Source organism: Acinonyx jubatus, chromosome B2 (genome assembly GCF_027475565.1).
Source record: "Acinonyx jubatus isolate Ajub_Pintada_27869175 chromosome B2, VMU_Ajub_asm_v1.0, whole genome shotgun sequence".
Classification (NCBI taxonomy): Eukaryota; Metazoa; Chordata; class Mammalia; order Carnivora; family Felidae; genus Acinonyx; species Acinonyx jubatus.
The window spans coordinates 19,971,376-19,989,759 of NC_069385.1; the positions used below are offsets into that span (position 1 = coordinate 19,971,376).

At 37.2% G+C, this 18,384-nt stretch overlaps 1 protein-coding gene across 4 annotated transcripts in view; it reads right to left on the reverse strand.

Annotated features, from left to right (window-relative positions):
- GRM1 (glutamate metabotropic receptor 1) overlaps positions 1–18,384 on the reverse strand; it is a 449,767-nt gene that overhangs the window by 35,497 nt on the left and 395,886 nt on the right. For all 4 annotated transcript variants that reach the window (XM_027056692.2, XM_027056691.2, XM_053222134.1 and 1 more), the window contains exons 9-10: positions 11,490–11,616; positions 553–1,483 (exon numbers count right to left, since the gene is read on the reverse strand). In XM_027056692.2, coding sequence (XP_026912493.2) covers positions 553–1,483; positions 11,490–11,616 — 1,058 coding nt within the window. The remainder of the gene's footprint in view (positions 1–552; positions 1,484–11,489; positions 11,617–18,384) is intronic.

The window sequence follows — 18,384 nt, forward strand, 5'->3', positions numbered from 1 at the left end:
TGCTCAATAAGTAAGAGGGGCATGGTATGAGGGTTGCTTAAGGAAACGTCTCTCAGGAAAGACTTGCTGCTAGTTGCACTCAAATTTTGAAACAGTCAAATTTCCACAGGGGCTTCATTTCCTTCCTCTCCAACCCAGGTTAGTAATGGTGAGACTTTATTCAGTCATATTCTAGACTAAAAATTGGAACTAGAATTTGCATCTCAAACCCAGCCCCCAGAGATGTGCTGATGCTCCATACAGGGGAGGACCCGTGTGAAAGGAAACAATTATTGGCAGAACAGAAGCTGAAGATTCTAGGTAAGAATAAGGGTATGTTCAGCTGGTTGTTGTTTCATGCTCCTGGCTTTTTCAAAGGAATGAAAACAAAGAAGACCTTTAGTATTTCCTACTGCAGAAGAGTATGACATTTGGGCGGGGGGGCGGGGGAGGAAAGAGAAAAGATTAAGAAAGGAAATGAAAACCGTTGGGGAAATGGAAGAACGCGATTCACTCAAATGGAAGAAAAGAGAAAAGACAGAGAGGGAGGCAAAGCGGGGTCAGATAACTCACTTGGCATTCCCTGCACCTGGTTTCTTTCTTCGGAAAATGTTGAGGAACGTGTTGGAGCGGCAGGGCAGCTTGCCATCACCAACATGCATGCGGACTACGTCAGAGGTGGTGAAGGCACTGCGGACATTCCTCTCGGGCTTGGCAATAATGATGTACATCTTGGGAGTGAACATGCACCCCAGGGCCACCGTTACACTGAGGCTCACTGCAAAGCAGGTGGTGATGATCTTGTAGTTGCTCCCAAAGTAAATGGGCACAAAAGCCAGCCAGATGATGCAGGTGGTGTACATGGTGAAGGCAATATATTTGGCCTCATTGAAGTTGGCGGGCACATTGCGGGTCTTGAAGGCATAATAGGTACAGCTCATGATGAGGAGTCCATTGTAGCCCAGAGGGGCCACCACACCCAGGTTGCTGGTATTGCAGATAAGGTAGACTTCCTTGATACTTGGGTAGGACAGAATGGGCATGGGGGGCTCCATGATGATCAGGGTTACCACCAGGGTTAGCTGCACGCTAATCAGAATTGAGGCGATGATCACCTGGGCCCAGGCACTCATGAACCTGGGCTTCCGGGTGCAGATCTTCTTTTTGCTGCCAGCTAGGATGCGTGCAATTCGGTTGGTTTTGGTCACTAAAGCAGAGTAGCACATGGCAGAGGAGAGGCCAACCAGAAGGCGCTGGAGGTAGCAGGATGTGGTGGTGGGTTTGGCAATGAGAGTAAAAGGGCACACGTAACCGAGGAAGATGCCAGCTAGGATAATGTAGCAGAGCTCCCGACTGGAGGATTTGACAACTGGTGTGTCCCGGTACAGCACAAAGATAAGAGTAACAAATAAGGTGACAAGTATGCCCAGGCAGGAAAAGGCGATGGCTATGATGGATTCTATGTTGCTCCACTCAAGATAGCGCACAGGAATAGGTTCACAGCCTGTAACGAGAAAAATAGCTTTAAAATTCAAGATTTCTGCTGATCAATAATAGCATCGCTTACCAGCTACAGAAAGCACAGCTATGTTCACATCTTCCACGATTCGCGTTATTTTAATTACGTGTGAACATGTCTCACTATTACAGAAGTGAATATACACTATTGGCTTGTCTGGACAATCATGTTCTCAAACCTGATCTCGTCATAAGCCTAATGTGACATGTTTGAGCCTATAAAAATAATCTTTTCTCCCAACACCAGCTTTATAAATGGATGCCACTCCGTGGGTGGAACTTCGTTCTACACTTTCAGAAAAAGAAAGAAAAAGAAGGAAGCTAAACTGTGTTTCCAGGGAAGGTTAAATGGTAATAATGTACTAGAATAAGCTAGTAAGCAATAAATTAACATGTTTATTTTCACATAACTGTCCAGAGGTAAGTCCAGCTCACAGACAAGAACTATCTTGACCAGCAGAGTGTTTTAAACATAAATTTTATTTGAATTCTTTAGAAGAATCTGCATTCTCCCATTTATTACATATTACTCACTTTGTCTCACCCTTGAATTATGTATAACCCATCTGTGGCATCTGAGGGCCTTTGAGTTATCAGTCTCTACTAGAGGTACCAAGGAAGAATGGAATCTCCCATCACACATCTCTTGAAAGGAGAGACAGCACTGTGTTCCTAAATACCTGGCTTATCTTTTTCCTCAGATGGAGAATAAAGTCTGTTTTGCAGAGATTTTGCAGACAGAAAGAAATTTGTCAGGTCCTGGAGACAACCCCTTCACTGAACTTTGTGTTTAGTTTGGGCCAGTATTCCCAAATTGTGAGAGTAAAAAATATGCCCACAACTTTAAGAAAACACTCCTTGTTCTGCAGCCATGGGAGCAGGAGCCACCAGAACCTGTTTTACTCCTGTTCAATCAACTGCAGCTCCCCTCAAGGACATGGTTTCTGCAAGCCTTCAGTCAGTGTCAAACTGTGCATCTGATAATCACCCAAGAAGGAACAGACTCATTGCAACAAACAAACAAGTGCCAGCCATTCACAAGTACGCACTCTGATCATAGCTGGGGGGAGGGGGAGGGGGCACTCTCGTGAATCAGGGGCCTGTCTATGCCAGAGTTTAAGCATCTTCCTGGAGAACGTCTGCTTTCTCTAAAAAGTCACATTTTTAATCCCAAATCTTCTCATTTCCTTGGTAAACTTTAGAAAATGATTAGATAGATAATTTAGAATAACAATGACTATCATGGGGAACTTTTGAGATGACACATCCAATGAATTACAATACGTAAAAGGGGCTGGGGACAAATTAGGAGATAAAATACTGAATAGTCAATACTCCACTCTTTTGATTGGCATACTGAGCTTGCTAAATAAAATTTAAATTCCAATGTAGTCTTTGTCAAAGCCTTTGTAACCTTCTGAAAGCTAGCCCTCATTCCATCCCTTTTTCTATGCAACTTTACCTGGTTTCGTAAATGAGCTAGTCTGTCCTCAGCGCTTTCATCAGAAAAAGAATACCACATTTTAAATTTGTAGAACACAAGTCAGATCTATGGACGTTGAATTAAAACCCTGGTCTAGAGCCAAATTAAGAGCTATAATTAATGATTTTCCTAAACTTCAGGGATATCAGCATAATATTTTCTGCAGAATTCAGGATTTTTATTAGACACTTACTGTCCTACACTACAGATATATATGAGTTAATTCAACTAATTGTTAGTCTCATGGAGGAAAATGTTTAAAAGCAGCCATTTAGAAAAGAGAAGATTTAAATAACCTAGTGGTGTAAAGTTTAAAAAATAGAAATAGAAAATGCATTACATAAGGCAATTTTGAAAGCCTTTCTTTCAACAAAGATGCAGAAGTATAAACTAAATAAAGATAAAGATAGACTTTATGACATCTTCAAACAATTCTGGGGTAGACTTAACACCTGACAAGAAAGACTATATCTTCTCATTTTATAAACGGGCTTAGTCCTGAATTGGGGGAATCAAACGGAAGAAAATGTAAAATTATCAACTTAGAAAATACCCAATATGTGACTGGACATTTCCAGATAGACTTAAAAAGTAAATAAGCTAGAAATCAATATAGTTATGGATCTTTAGGTAAAACAACTAAAAGAGCCTCTATTCTGTATGATTTGTGAAACTGTAGAGAAGGAAGCCTAGAGATACTTCAAACGGATGTGTGATTTAAAGAACCAATGTCCCACATTAGCTAAAATTCAGAAGGACATCTACCTAAAGTCTGTCCAATGACTCAATCCCATGGGAAACACAGGCACCCAAAAACTCCTTGTCCTTCCTCTGAGCTCCCAAGGGAAGCAATATGTCTTTCTTATTGATATAGGTATCTTTATGTCCCCCCATAATCTCGCTATTAATAGAACATCAGATATATTGGTTTAATAAAACCACAGGAATGGTGAAAACCTTTAACAATCCTATGCCTGGACCCACAACTAACAACTAGTATTTTGAGATTATTATTGGAAGGATGCATTATTCTCTGTGACATAAAACCCACATATTTAATCTAGGATTTACTTCTAGACAAGATGTACTATGGTTCCCTATACATGATCAGATTATAGCTGCTCTACTCATGAAAATACCTATATTATCTATAATTTTAAAAAATTAGGCAAGGAATACCTTTAGTTGCAAAAGGACAAAAGACTTCACAGAAATAGGAAGATGGATTGTTGACAGAGCACACAAAAATACCGATTATCATATGTACCTAGATTATCATGACTCTTCTTTTTTTGTGTAAACATGAAAATGATACACCATGATCTAGACATATGAACTCAACAGCAGAGCATATATCAAAGAACCATTGCTCCTCGTCAAAGGCTCACAGTAAAAAAGGTACTGCAAAAGTTATGGATACTATGAAAACACTTTCGAAATACAATAGAAATATTTTAGAGATTATCATGCTAAGCAGACTGCTCTGACTAAAAATCCTAACAGAAAAGTTTCATATAAAACAACAAATAATTTATTACTAGTAACAAATCTATGAAGTTCAAGTATCCAATTATAGATCACAAAATGTGGCCAGAAAAGAAGTTCTTAAATAAAAATTCCAGAAATTCAATTATTATGTTGTAAGATTCATGAAGATAAATAACTGACAAAACCAGAATGGCTGTTTGATCATACCAGATAAAATATCTACCAGGCATTGGATAAAATCCTGATGGAACAAATGAAATAATTCATTTCAGCAGGGACAAATTTGCTATAAAATTAAATACTATTGGGAAAACATTTCCAGGATGGCAGATGTGGCCAGTTCATGCTTCATTTGTAATTAAATTAATTAGGACAAATTGTAAAGGTGGAGGCATTGACTGAAACAATTGCAGGAGGACTTTTGAGTTACTCCAAAGGAATTGTATAGTTTTCTCCCTCCATGGTTTATGAATATGTACTAGCTTAAATAGTGTATTTATTTTGCTGGTGCGTTGAAGCATTCTGTTGAAAAGCCACAATACTTACAAAGGCTAAAATATTAGATTCTGTGGTCTTAGTTAACGTGTTCCCACTGACCAATCTAGTGATATGGGAACCTTTTCATTGGAACACTTATTCATGAATTTAAACTGTGCAATTCTGTCCTCATTTCCAACTCCCAGACAAATGAAAAAGGAACCTTAATATTGTTGAAGTTTACTCCCCTTAGTGATTTAATCTGAGGTTCTTCAGAGAGTCTCCAGAAGTTGAAGGCACATGGAAATTGACCGTTAATTGAAGAAGCTTATAGCAAGCTGATGACTACACAATGGTCTTCTGTGCAAGATCATCTGAAGAAGATTCTTACGTATATCATACTTTCCTTTGCATACTCTTTCTTATTCATACTTTTCTTCTTCACTGATTTGAAGCTATTCAAATCTGAGTTTGTCTTTAATGTTCTCCTTACTGGTAATAAGTATTTGCCAGACCCTATGCTTTACTAAAAAAATCATTAACACAATAAATCAATTATATCAAGCTATTGGTAGGTATGTTACATTAACTTTTCCAATAATGATACTATTTTTATATGCAAAGACTGCACAAGTTCAGATGCTTGAAAGGACTGAGAAGATTCACAGAACATACTTATATAATCTTTTTACTTAAGGGCAAAAGGTATAATATACTAAGAGAAAGACAGTGCAGGTAAGCGCCAAGGGGCAAAGGGAGATCCCAGGTGCAAGCCCTCTAAGATCCTTACTCCCACAAGGGTACACTTCACCTTTGAAATGAGAGCTCAGGGCAGAAGTTCCCAGTGAAGTCTTTTTATGGTCTTTAAGTCATACAGCCAAGTCTGTCTATCTAATATGTCAGCTGAAATCCATTGGTAAACAAACTGGTTTTGGTTGTCACCAAGTGGAGCTTCACTCTCTAAACTGTGTATCATAAATATCAGTCCCCTTAATGTAGCCGAGAGTGAAAAACCAGTACTCAGGCATCTGCACAAGTAATCACAGAATCATTCCAAACCTAGCTATAAACTAAGCCTATTCTACACAGTGTAGTGGACACAAGTGAAGAAAAATATGCTTATGCTAGAAGGAGATATAAGTATTCTGTGCTGAAACAGTAGCATTTTGTCAACAACACGCCAAAACAATGTACCTACAACTCTACCGTGGTTGCTTTATTTCTTGTGAAGGTCCTAGGTTCTTTTTCCTATGGGGAAACCAGACCTTTCAAGGTCAATCCAGAACCCCCCAAAACAGAATCACTTGAGGATTGGGACTGTTTATATTTTGAACCAGTTTCTTAAACATGTTTTCTCCTCCTTTTTCTTCTTTCCTTTCCTTCTTCTTTTATTTTTTTAGACATCTTAAATTTGAGAAGCATTAGCTTTGATTCCTTGAGAGACTTAGCTGTAATATCCATATTGTCCATATAAGTGATATGATATGTAATAGACTTTTTTGGTCCTGTTTTGAGGCTTAAAGAGAAGAGTTGTCCAATCCCCACGTGTGTTTAGGTATCCTAAGACTGGAAGGGATAGGAGTTACCTTCATCCAGTGGCCCTGCCTGACCCCCAGTATCTAAAAGCAGAAGCCATTATGTGAGTTGTGCATACTGTATCTAAAGCCTCAAGAACTTAAGGTCTTGGCAGTGTCTGTGGTTACAGTTATCCCAGAGAATCCAGAGCCATTAGATCCATTTTCCTTCAAGCAGACTACAAATTACTGACCAAAATCCAAGAATTACTGATCTGAGGGAAAGGAAGTTACTCCTAATTTTTAGACAAATTTTGGTTCACTTGTAAGATCCAACTGCATAGGAGGAAGCTATAATTTAATACTGGACTTCTTCCCAATTAGGTTAATACCAATATAATATAACCGAAGAAATAAAGAAAGTCCACATTTATTCTATTTAAAATGTCTTGGGACATTTAATAACAGTTACAATAATGCTTCATAATTAATAAAGCTTTGTCAAAATGCTTTCTTTAATGGTATCACATTAATATCAATTACCTACAAGGAAAAATTCTATTTCATAGCTAATGTTCAACTCAAATATCCCCTTCTCTATGAAGCCTCTTGTCTTGCCAGGGGAAAATAATTGCTTTTTTTACTCTGTGTTCATACGACATTTTATACATACTCCTGTTGTAGACTTCTACTTGATTGCTTATATGCTCACATTTCATATGAAATTCCTCCCCATGATATAAACTTATATAAACCTATATGTTTCTAGTTTCTCCAAAAAATGCCTGGCACAAAGCAGGTGGTGGTGTATATAAAATTAAGTAAATGAGTAGATAGTGTAAGAGGTCACAGTAACTGTTGGGATGGACAAAAATGGTAAAAACTAATTAATTTCTATAGCTTAATATTTTCTATTTTTAATGATAAAATTTAGTGTAGTCTGGCTTTCTGAAGAATCCTCTCATCCTATTTGACTTTTGAACAGAAATAAGTAGCATCAGATTACATATAATTGGTTCGTGAATTGTTAAACTACTGTCAAGTTTTATATCGTGTCAGAAGAGATCTCTGTTTATGCATCTTAAGAAATAAGTGTGAAATTTAAGTGCTGAATTAAAATGTGCATTTTTCCAAGAAGAAAATATGAAAAACTTATGAACGAAAGTGCTACAGAAAGTGCTTCCTTTAAGAAATGTACCATTTTTTTCTTTAGAGCCAAAAAAACAACATATTCTAATGAAAATAAAACTTACTTATAAACATGTTTTTATTCATTAATATTAGAGTTTTTGGAAAATATAGGGAGAGTAGCTATCTTGTAAAATGGTTTTATGCATATAAACAAAGTCCACCTTCAGTAAAAAACACCATTTCCTAAAGAAGAATGATTTCTCATTCTTTTAAATTAACTAAAATTCAGTCAAAAGAAGATCCACCTGTGAACACAAAACACCTACTTAAAGGCAATGCATTTACTCCTCCGAGTATTTCTACTGAATTTTGGTATTCTCTGCCTGTGGGTTTTCTCTTTTCACAACTACTGCTACCATGGCAACAACCAATAAGACACTGCCATGTGCTGCACCCTTGTTCTGAGCCTGACATGCCTCCAAATAAGACCTCATTTTCCATTCATGTGTAAGGCTGAAAGGAATCCAGAAATGACAGGTGTCATTAAAACTAAGTATAAATTAACATCAAAGATGTGTATTCTGAAAGATCCTAAACATAAGATATATATGTGTGTGGGTGTGTGTATATATATTATATACATTATACTAATATATATACACACACCCACACACATATATCTTATGTATATATTATATACATTATATTAATATATATACACACACCCACACACATATATATACATATATATTTGCAAAATAATCAAATCTATTGCTATTAGAAAAGGGCAGCCTGATTTGTTGCTCGGCTCAACTAAAGTGACCTTTACACATATGATGGATGATAGACTAACTGTTTTAGAAAGATAATCACATTAAATATCTATGTACAGTCAAGGAGGATATTTTTTTATGCACTACTAACTCAAAAAGCCTTAATTCAATGGTGATGATCATTTGGCAGTAGGCCAAAAATATACCCACAATGGAAGATCTCTAGGGAATAAAACATACGACTTTGAGTTCCATTATGATAACGTATTAGATCTTTTTAAAAAGTTTCTTTGTATTTTAACGTTTTAAAATAGGATAGACGTTCTTTATCATGTATGAAATAAGCCCCAAAGTGAAAATGGAGCAGTAGGAAAAGTTGGGGGAAGCCCAAGAAAAGGTAGATAAAAGAAAAATTCTTATACCTCCAAGCCAGAACTTCTGACTTCTAAGATGAACCAGAGAAAGGCTAGGTTTGTCTCCGAGCCTCTTCCTAGTCAGCTGCAGTCTCCGTCAAAGAGCAGAGAGGGCTGACTTGAGATAAAAAGACCCAGCATGAAGCACACACTATATGGAGGAGGATAAAGATGTGAACAGAGGCACAGCACGAGTGGGAGAGAAGCCTTGTTGGCCAAAAGTGGATGGAAAAGCTTTTCCAAGCCATTCCATTGCATGCAACCATGAGATAAGTTAGACCCAGGGATAAAAACACTGGATTCTCATAGTGGATTCTCTCTATTAACCAAACACACTGACCAGGATGAACTTAGGTGAGCCCCTTCTTCTTTCTATTTCTCTTAATAGGACATTTATGAGGCAGCTATGATGTTCAAGACACTAGACTATGAGCCAGAGAGTAATGTTTCTAAAGGGATGGGACAGGAACCAGGCACCTTAGAATCTGCTGGGTCCCATCTCAGAACTAGTGAATGGGATTCTCTGGAAGTGGGTATTTCCTGGGGAGTTTTTAGGCATAATAAAGTTGAATAACAATTTTCAGCTACAGAATAAAAATATGAGTGAGATACAGTTTGTACCTTCAAAAATATTCTAATCCAATTTCCCTTCTTTAAAGAAGATCTTTGTACTCAACAATTTCTAAAGGCTTTCTGACACTCATTTTAGTTTAACTTTTTCTAACAACATTAACATTTTACAAGGTACTTCACTAAATAAGTAAAATTTTCATTATGTGACCTGGTTCTATTTACCCAGCCATTTTTGGTGTGTTTTGAGTAAGCCATACAATTTCTTAGTTGCTGTTCTTATTTGGGAACAGATAAAAAATTAAAAAAACAATCAGGAATGTTACCCTCCCTAATGATTTTCAACAACACCCAGGGAGGCAGAGGATCAAGACCCAGGGAACTGAGCTCGGCTTCTAGCTGGTTTCGTGACCTTGGGCACACAAGTACACCTCTCTGGGCCTCAGCTTCCCCCTCTAAAAGGAGGGATGAGATTACTCAGGTGACAAAAATCTCTGTGTACTCAGATGGCAGCTTCCATGGCTCTATTACTCCTAAAATTTCTGAAAGGTATTTGTGAAACACATCTCATGTGTGAGTTCATACCAGGGTCCACAGAAAACAAAACTTGTATATTTTAACATTTCTCTAATGCAACTTACAAACTGATAATCCATCCATATGATTCCCATTGACTTTACTAATAAATCCTTTCTTGCATTCATATATTCCTCTCCGTTCCTGCTGCAGCTGCCCTAGTCTACAGCCTTTGAAATTACTCACTTGGACCAATACAATAGCTTCCTAGTTTCTGTTTTTCATCCAATATCACTACACTCCTTATACTACCACCAGGAGCATCTTTCGGGGACACAGATATCACGATGTTATTTGCTACTTTATTATTTTTTTTATTAAAATTTTTTTTAGCATTTATTTATTTTTGAGAGACAGAGCATGAATGGGAGAGGGGTGGAGAGAGACGGAGACAGAGAATCCGATGCAGGCTCCAGACTACAAGCTGTAAGCACAAAGCCTGAAGCGGGGCTTGAACTAATTAACCATTAAATCATGACCTGGACCGAAGTCAGACGCTTAACTGAGTAAGCCACTCAGGAGCCCCTATTATTTGCTACTTTAAATCCTTCCGTGTTTTTGTTGTGCTTAAAGCCACAGTCCAAACCCTTAGGAAAAGGTCATGCAGAAGATTGTTACCATCCACCTCCAGCATGCTTGTCCAGTCTCGCTTCTGGCCTCTGCTAGGTCCTTGTGTCTACCAACCAGCCTCACACACTTGTGGTTTTCCCCACACGTGTTATATGCCTTCATTTTTCCCATCTTCTACTTTCTCTCTGGAATTCCTCTCATCTTCTTATCTGCCTCACAAGTTTTATGTACTTTCTTAATATCTCTACTACATTAAAACAATCTTAGATTATTTTTTACATGTTTCTTCCCTGATAAGTTTTAAGCAAAATAAAATAATAAAGCAAGACAAATTTAAAGCAAAAGAATACTGCCTCATGCATAGATGTTCAAGAAATGTTTGCTACTATACATGTAGGTGACTAGTAATATCTTTTAAAAAAAAATTGAAAAGAAAAACAGAAAATAGCTGGTATACCAGAATGTCCCTTTAATACGCTTTTATTTATATTTAAATAAATAAATAAATAAATAAACAAACATTTAAATGAACTTGCCTTACAGTATAAATCTTGGAAAAGTTATAAGAGGCTTCTCTGTGCTCTTTGACGTGAGCATTAAAAAATGCACACTTTAGGGGCCCATGGGTGGCTCAGTCAGTTAAGCGTCCGATTTTGGCTTAGTTCATGATCTCGCTTTTCATGGGTTTGAGCCCCACGTTGGGCTCTGTGCTGACAGCTCAGAGCCTGGAGCCTGTTTCAGATTCTGTGTCTCCCTCTCTCTCTGCCCCTCCACACACAGTTCATGCTTTCTCTCTCTCTCTCTCTCTCTCCATCTCTCTCTCTCCATCTCTCTCTCTCTCCCTCTCTCTCAAAAATAAACATTAAAAAAATTTTTTAAAGTGCACACTGTAAATAAACATTGAAAAAGGCATGAACTGCATGTTCATATTTTAAACAATGAGCACATTGGGAAAGCCCATAGTCAGTGACAAGATCTAAAGTGAGGCAGCTCCTACCTGTTAAATCTGCACTGGGCCACCACCCTAAGTCACAGGCTTTGCAGGTGAATTCATCTTGCACGTATTCATTCTCTTTGCAGGCTGTGCAAATCCAGCAGCAACTTACTTCTCCTTTCCGTATGACCTGTAACACAGAGATAATGCATACGCCTTAAAGATGGTCTCTCCAGAAAGTCTTCTATTTCATATAAGGACTTATTTTCATACTACAATAAAAAAAAGAGTAATTCTTCAAAATATCCTATATGCTGAGGAACATTAAGTACATGCATTCGAATAGGCCTGATTATCTTCGAGTTCAGATGTGAATTTCAGTTCATTCCATGCTGGGTTTGGAGGCTTTTCAAAAATAATTTCTTTCATAAAGGGAATTGATGACATTATATTTTTTAGTGTTACCGAAATGAAACAGCTAAATTTTATTATTTATATTCATCTGTATTAATTGTTCTCAGAAAAATAAAAATAAATTTTTCTTCTCTGAAAGAGCAATGTTTAGCCACAAATTTCTTATGTAATAAAACCTTATTTATTCATAAAATCTGAGGATTTTTAAATGAATTTTGTAACTATGAACATATGAGCAACTTTATACACATAAAAACAGAATGATGGCTAAGAAAGTCAACCCTGTTATTGGCCTTGTGACTTGCTCTAGTGAATTTAAAAGATCACATAAATTGTTGGAAGAAAAATTATTTTTAGCCCAAAATTACAGTGAATCAAAAATTACAAAGAATCATTTATTATTGGAGTAGTTTAAACTTTCTCCCATTTTCAATTTGTTTGGTAAGCAAATTTCACTTGGCATAATAAAAAAAAAGTCAAAACACACTGCATTTAAAGTGAGTTTTTTGTAAACAGCACATAATTAGATCTTGCTTTCATCTCCAGTCTGAGAACTTCTGCCTTTCATTGAAGTGTTTCATACATTTACATTTAGTATAATCATTGATGTGGTTGGATATAAATATTTTGATCAGATAGATGTTGGACATTGTGTACATAAGGCGTAGAGTCCTGGATGTTTTTCCCTGAAGAATTAATTATTGGTCTTTGTTCTGGTGGCAGTTAAACTACTCGTGGCTCAGTTTGAGCCTTGTTTTTAATCTTTTAGGATAAGTCTAGGAGATTGTCTGCTCTAGAAATAATTAAGCCTCATATTAAAGTGTAATCACCTGGGGTTTCTACTTAATTCCTTGTGTATTCAACAAGGTATCTCCACTCTGGCTTGTGAAAAATGAGACAATTCCTGGGTCTGTGTAAGCTCAGGGATTCCAGGTCCCCAGTAATTGTTTTCTACCTGGACTTTTTGAATTCGGTGTTTGGCCAAATATTCAAGGGAACCTGTGTGTTAACCTCTGGGACTCTTTCTGAATAGATCTCCTCTCCCTTACACTGCAGTACAAATTCTCGCTGCCTTAGCCTTCCTAAATCTTGATTTCTGTCTTCTTAAATTAGCAAGGTCTCCAAGCTCTGTATTCTCTTTCATTGCACAACAATCAGGGAATTGCCTCCAGGCATAAAGCCTTAGTGACTTTTGGGTTCATCTTGTTTGTTTGCCTACACTTCCCTGGAATCAAGGTCATGCACTGTTTTCCAATGCCTGAACACAGTTATTTCATATATTATGTCAAGTTTTCTAGTTGTTTACAGCAAAAGGCAGTCTGGACTCCGTTACTCTTTCATGGCTAGAAGCAAAAGTTCTTCCCTAACACAGTAAATATTATTAAATGTTTTCATATGTAAAATCAGGAATTAAATTGTAAATATTGCCATACCTTAAAATAATACAAACTCTAGCTTTTGTGAAAATAAAATTATCTTCTCACAGAGCAGGTCAAAATTTATATATTTATCTTAGAATTACATATAAAATATCAAATAACAGTATATTTTGAGAAAATGTAAAATGTTTTCTTTTTCTTCTTTTACTTTCAAATGACTTTAGAAACTAGAATCAGATTGTCTTTTCAAAAACTAGCCCCAACTTCAAAATAAGCATGGAAAATTTACATTCTAGATAATAATTTTTTAAGTGATATATGAGAAAAATTCAATAAATGAATACTACTTTCTTATTTTAGTTGGTATAAAAAGTATAGTAAAAGCCATCACAAAATACTGTATGACTTCAGTCAGTTTTGTGTTTTTCTCTCACTATAAAATTAATGCTACTAATTTGACAAATTCAAAAGGTGATAATGCTAAGCAAATTTATTTATTCAGGATGACTAGTGAAGGTAGATCCTATGAGTGACTCTTGGAAAGTCTTTAAAATTAGGTTTTAAATGATTGAATAAATGAATAAATGATTAACTTATACCTTTACTATTAATTATATAATTATATAAAGGTATATAATCAATTATATAATTAACAATTATAAAATTATAATTATACAAATATTATAAAATTATGTAATTATATCATTATAAAATTATAAAACATAATTATATAATTATTTATTAATAATAAAAAATGAAGCTGCTCACGTGCAGTTTTTTTTTATGTCTTCTTTATTCTGCCACCAAGTATGTGTACTTTTGGCATACAATGTCTATAATATCTGATTTGTCTTTTCCATCTCTCAGTCATCCTTCTAGACTGAGATTTTAACACTTTACACTTGAATTCTGGGCCCTGTCTTTTAATTATACAACATGCTCTAATTTCTTCTTGCGCTTACTTACTTACTTCTTACTCTTATTTCTTACTTCTTTCTCTAATTTCTTAACATGCAGAGCTTCCTAGATCACGGGAATGGCCAGTGGGCTCCTCAAGAGAAGGGACCAAGCCAGCTCATTGTTTTCAGATCATTGTCATCAAGGGATAGATATGTACCAAAAACACACAGTAGGTGGTCAGTGGGTGGTGACTTGAATCTTTTTAAAACATACAATTAGGGCACTCAAAGAAGTTTAGTGCCTCCCAACCCCAATACCTTTGCAACATAAGCTCTTTAGTCAGGCATTCACTTAGTCCCTGGTCCTTGCTTCTGCACTTAACTTTGTTAATAATTTCTTACATAAGTCTGTCAAATGAGGACAGAGCCTCTGTGCCAACTCCTCATTGTGTCCTCATTAATGTCCACATAACTCTGTTTTTGTTTGTTTGTTTTGGAGGGAGGTTTCAAGTAGACTAGAAACACCATCAAATTTGTGTTTCATCTGATTTGCTTTGTGCAAGGAGTAACCTAGAGAATACAGTTTAAAGAAAGAGAGATAAAGAAGACAGAATGTGTGTGCGTGTGCGTGTGTGTGTTTATAGGTGGGTGTTAACCCATGGCTCTCACGTGGAACCATATAGCAAACAAAGAAATACATTTTCATAAAGAATGAACATAATCTCCCATTTAGAATGTCACCTTTCTCCACAAGTCCAAAGTCCATCTGTGTCAATACTCTCAAGGGTAGGTACAACATTACAAGCTTCAGACAGTATTTCTGGAGCAGTAAATCCTTTCAAACAGGGCCTTATTTACAATTCTCTAAGAGCTAAAATATAGTTGGCATTTCATTACTACAAGTTAGATTTTGTCCGCTAGCTTTTTTCATATCTATATGGTAGATATGTTTCATTTAGGTACAGTTTTTTAAAATATTGTTGTTGTCTCTAATTTATGTTCAAATCTCCTTCAGATATTCAAATCAAAATCATATTACTGATTATTTGTATATTTTGTTTTTTTATATGAGTCAGGCTTACTAATATTTCTTTCGCATGTACAGTGGCATCATTATTAGTTACTTTTGTTAATCTCTTACTGTGCCTAATTTATAAATTAAACCTTATCATAGGTATATAAATCTAGGAAAAAACATAGCATATATTATGGGTTTGGTACTATTTGGGATTTCAGCCATCCATAGGGAGGGAGGCGTCCTGGATTATATTCCCCACAAACAAGAGGAGACTACTGTAGTATACACCCAATAACTGAATAAAGTATTTTTTCACTTTTGTCACAGAAAATACTTTTTATGATAGATCTGAGTCACAACAACAGTTTTGATATTTTACTGAAACTGCCCTTGAAGGACCAAGGCTTACTAAGGCCCCCAGCCTGCTTTGATCCTTTCTAGATCCTGCGTACACAGTGCTGTTGATTGCTAGTGAGACTAGGTGACCTGCTGGTACACGCAATGCCATTATTCAATTACATACACACTGTAGGAGTCTTAAAAGATTTATGCAATAGGAAAGCAAGTGTTCATTCTGTGACTCAGTTTCTGAAGTAACGTGAAATGGATTTTTTAAATTAAGGTTTTATTTAGAAAAAGAACGTAAGAAAATAAATAGCATCAAGAGAAAATAATGAAGGAAAGGTAACTGTGAATCAAAGGAAACAGAGAAAATTTTCGTCAGAAGAGAACTGCCTAAAAGACTAAACAGAATAAAGAAATTGAGTCTACTCTAATCAGGACTGGAGGAGAATCAGCTACAAGAGAGAAGAGCTAACCCTGCCCCCCAATCAACTTAATGGCTGATGTTTTTCTCCAGCTACACTGAGTTCCTCCAAGGAATGGGCCATGGTTGAGCTTCCTTTGCATTCCCTGTACTAGTGAGGTACTAAAGCCGAAGGGACTCCATGTTAGAAACGCTCCATCTTGGGGCACCTGGGTGGCTCAGTTAGTTTAGCACCTAGTTAAGCATCTGCCTCTTGGTTAAGCTCAGGTCATGAGCTCACGGTTCGTGACATGGAGCCTGGCATTGGGCTCTGTGCTCATGGTGTGGAGGCTTTTTGGGATTCTCTCTCAACCTCTTTCTCTGCCCCTCCTCTGCTTGTGCTGTCTCTCTCTCTCTCAAAATAAATAAACAAACAAACAAATATTTTTTTTAAAAAAGAAAAAGAAAAGTTCCATCTCTGCTGTTTTTCTACTAGGCCCCATTTACTCATGTTCCATATTTTGCCTCTGAATAAGCCAATGAAGCTATGTTCTCACTTCAAGGGGAAAGTAAGAAAGTTAATCATTCTCTGAAATTTGTCTTAGGCCCCAAATACCTGATAACACCTAAGAAGAGCCAAATTCCAGACATGTTCCAGGACACTAACTGCAAACAAACCTTGGCTGATACTGGCATCAATACTCCTACCTTCAGTAATGTATGGAATAATACCTATTGTACACCTCATACTCACCTTTGAATGGACTCTACCCTGGATTCCTGAAGAAACATGTACTTTAGACGCTTTTCTAATATGAACCCCTAACCCCAAGCAATGATGAGACTCATTCTCCTTTCCTTTTCAAGTCTCCCCGACACTCTGTCTGCTATCCTCTGTCACTCAGGCTATTTAATAAATTCTTCCACTTTCTCTTGCTGGTGTTTGGTTTCTATCCTGTGTGAAGTCAAGGACCCTTTTGGCTGGTCTTGTGGGACCTTCCCCTGGATCCTCAGACCCAGCCCATCTGCATCACTAGTATAATTCTTGGCCCATATTAATTTCTCAATAATGTAGATGGATGAAAAGAGGAAAATATTATAGACTATGACATAAACAGAAGAAACAGAAATGAATTCAAAGAAAGGAAAAGAAGAGTAAGGGATGAAAACCCTACAAAAAGTAAATACAGAATATCAATTAAAATCCCTACATTGCAATTTGTTATACGGAAAATATAATAAAAATGGCATGGGAATATAAAATCATCACAAGAATGGGGCACCAAGGTGGCTCAGTCGGTTAAATATCTGACTCTTGATTTTGGCTCAGGTCACGATCTCACAGTCCATGAGTTTGAGCCCCGCATCAGGTCTGTGCTAACAGTGCAGAACCTGCTTGGGATTCTCTGTTCTCTGTCTGTCTGTCTGTCTCTCAAAATAAATAAATAAAATCTTAAAATCATCACAAGAATGGACATATATAAAGTCAGCTTTTTGCTAGGACCTCTGTACAGAATTACACTAACCCTTCATAGCTGAAAGGGCGGGCCTACGCCAGCCGACTCCATCTTGTTCTGTGTCCTTCACCTTGACCACACCTCCTCCCCTTGAGTAACCCCCCTCACCTGCCTAACAGGACTCGGACCCTTCCCCAGGACCCTTCCCCAGCCAATCGGCTGAGGCCATAGCCATTACCTCACCAACTGCCCCCAGGCCCCAATAAAACCTTTGTCCCTTTGAAACTCGCTCTCTTTCCCTGGTATCTCACCACTGCGTCGGTGCAGGTAGGGGATTGAGCTCGAGCTAGCTCGAATAAAGGCTCTTTGCTTTTGCATCGGACTCGGCTCCCTAGTGGTCTTTGGGGATCACGAATTCTGGGCATAACAATAGCCACTCAATGCAGTGGAGTTAATTACCTGCGTTCTGTAGATGAGGAAGCCGTTGCAGAAGGGATTGGTATCTTGTGCAAATCTCAGTCTTGTTATCTGCAGTTATTTTCAAAAGGCAGGCCCTCCTAGTGTAACAATGGCTGCTAAGGCGATGACATGTTATGTGGAGAAACAAAATTATATCTCAGAGCCTGGTAGATATATATTCAATTAATCAACCTTTGTTTAGTGGCCAGTGTGTCAGACATGGTGCTATGCATGGGATAAATTATTGAAGAACCCAATTGTTGGTGTTAAGGAGCTCAAAATCTAATATAATGTGTTAAGTGTACTGATAGAGGAATGAAATGCTTATGCAGAACATATATATTCAATTATTCACTCATTCTCTTACAACATGCGTTTAAAGTGCATATAATGTGCCAGGCACCATGTCAAGGCTAGACATAGTCAGTGAATAAAACAGATAATATTCCCATCCTGAGGAGGAGCTATTATTCTAGAGAAGGGTTTTGAGAAAACTAAAGGGAGAAAGAGGAATAGGGTGCAGGGCAGGGACCAAGGTGAGGCAAGTGTAGCACCTAGGGACCAAATTTAAAGAGACACCCACCCTC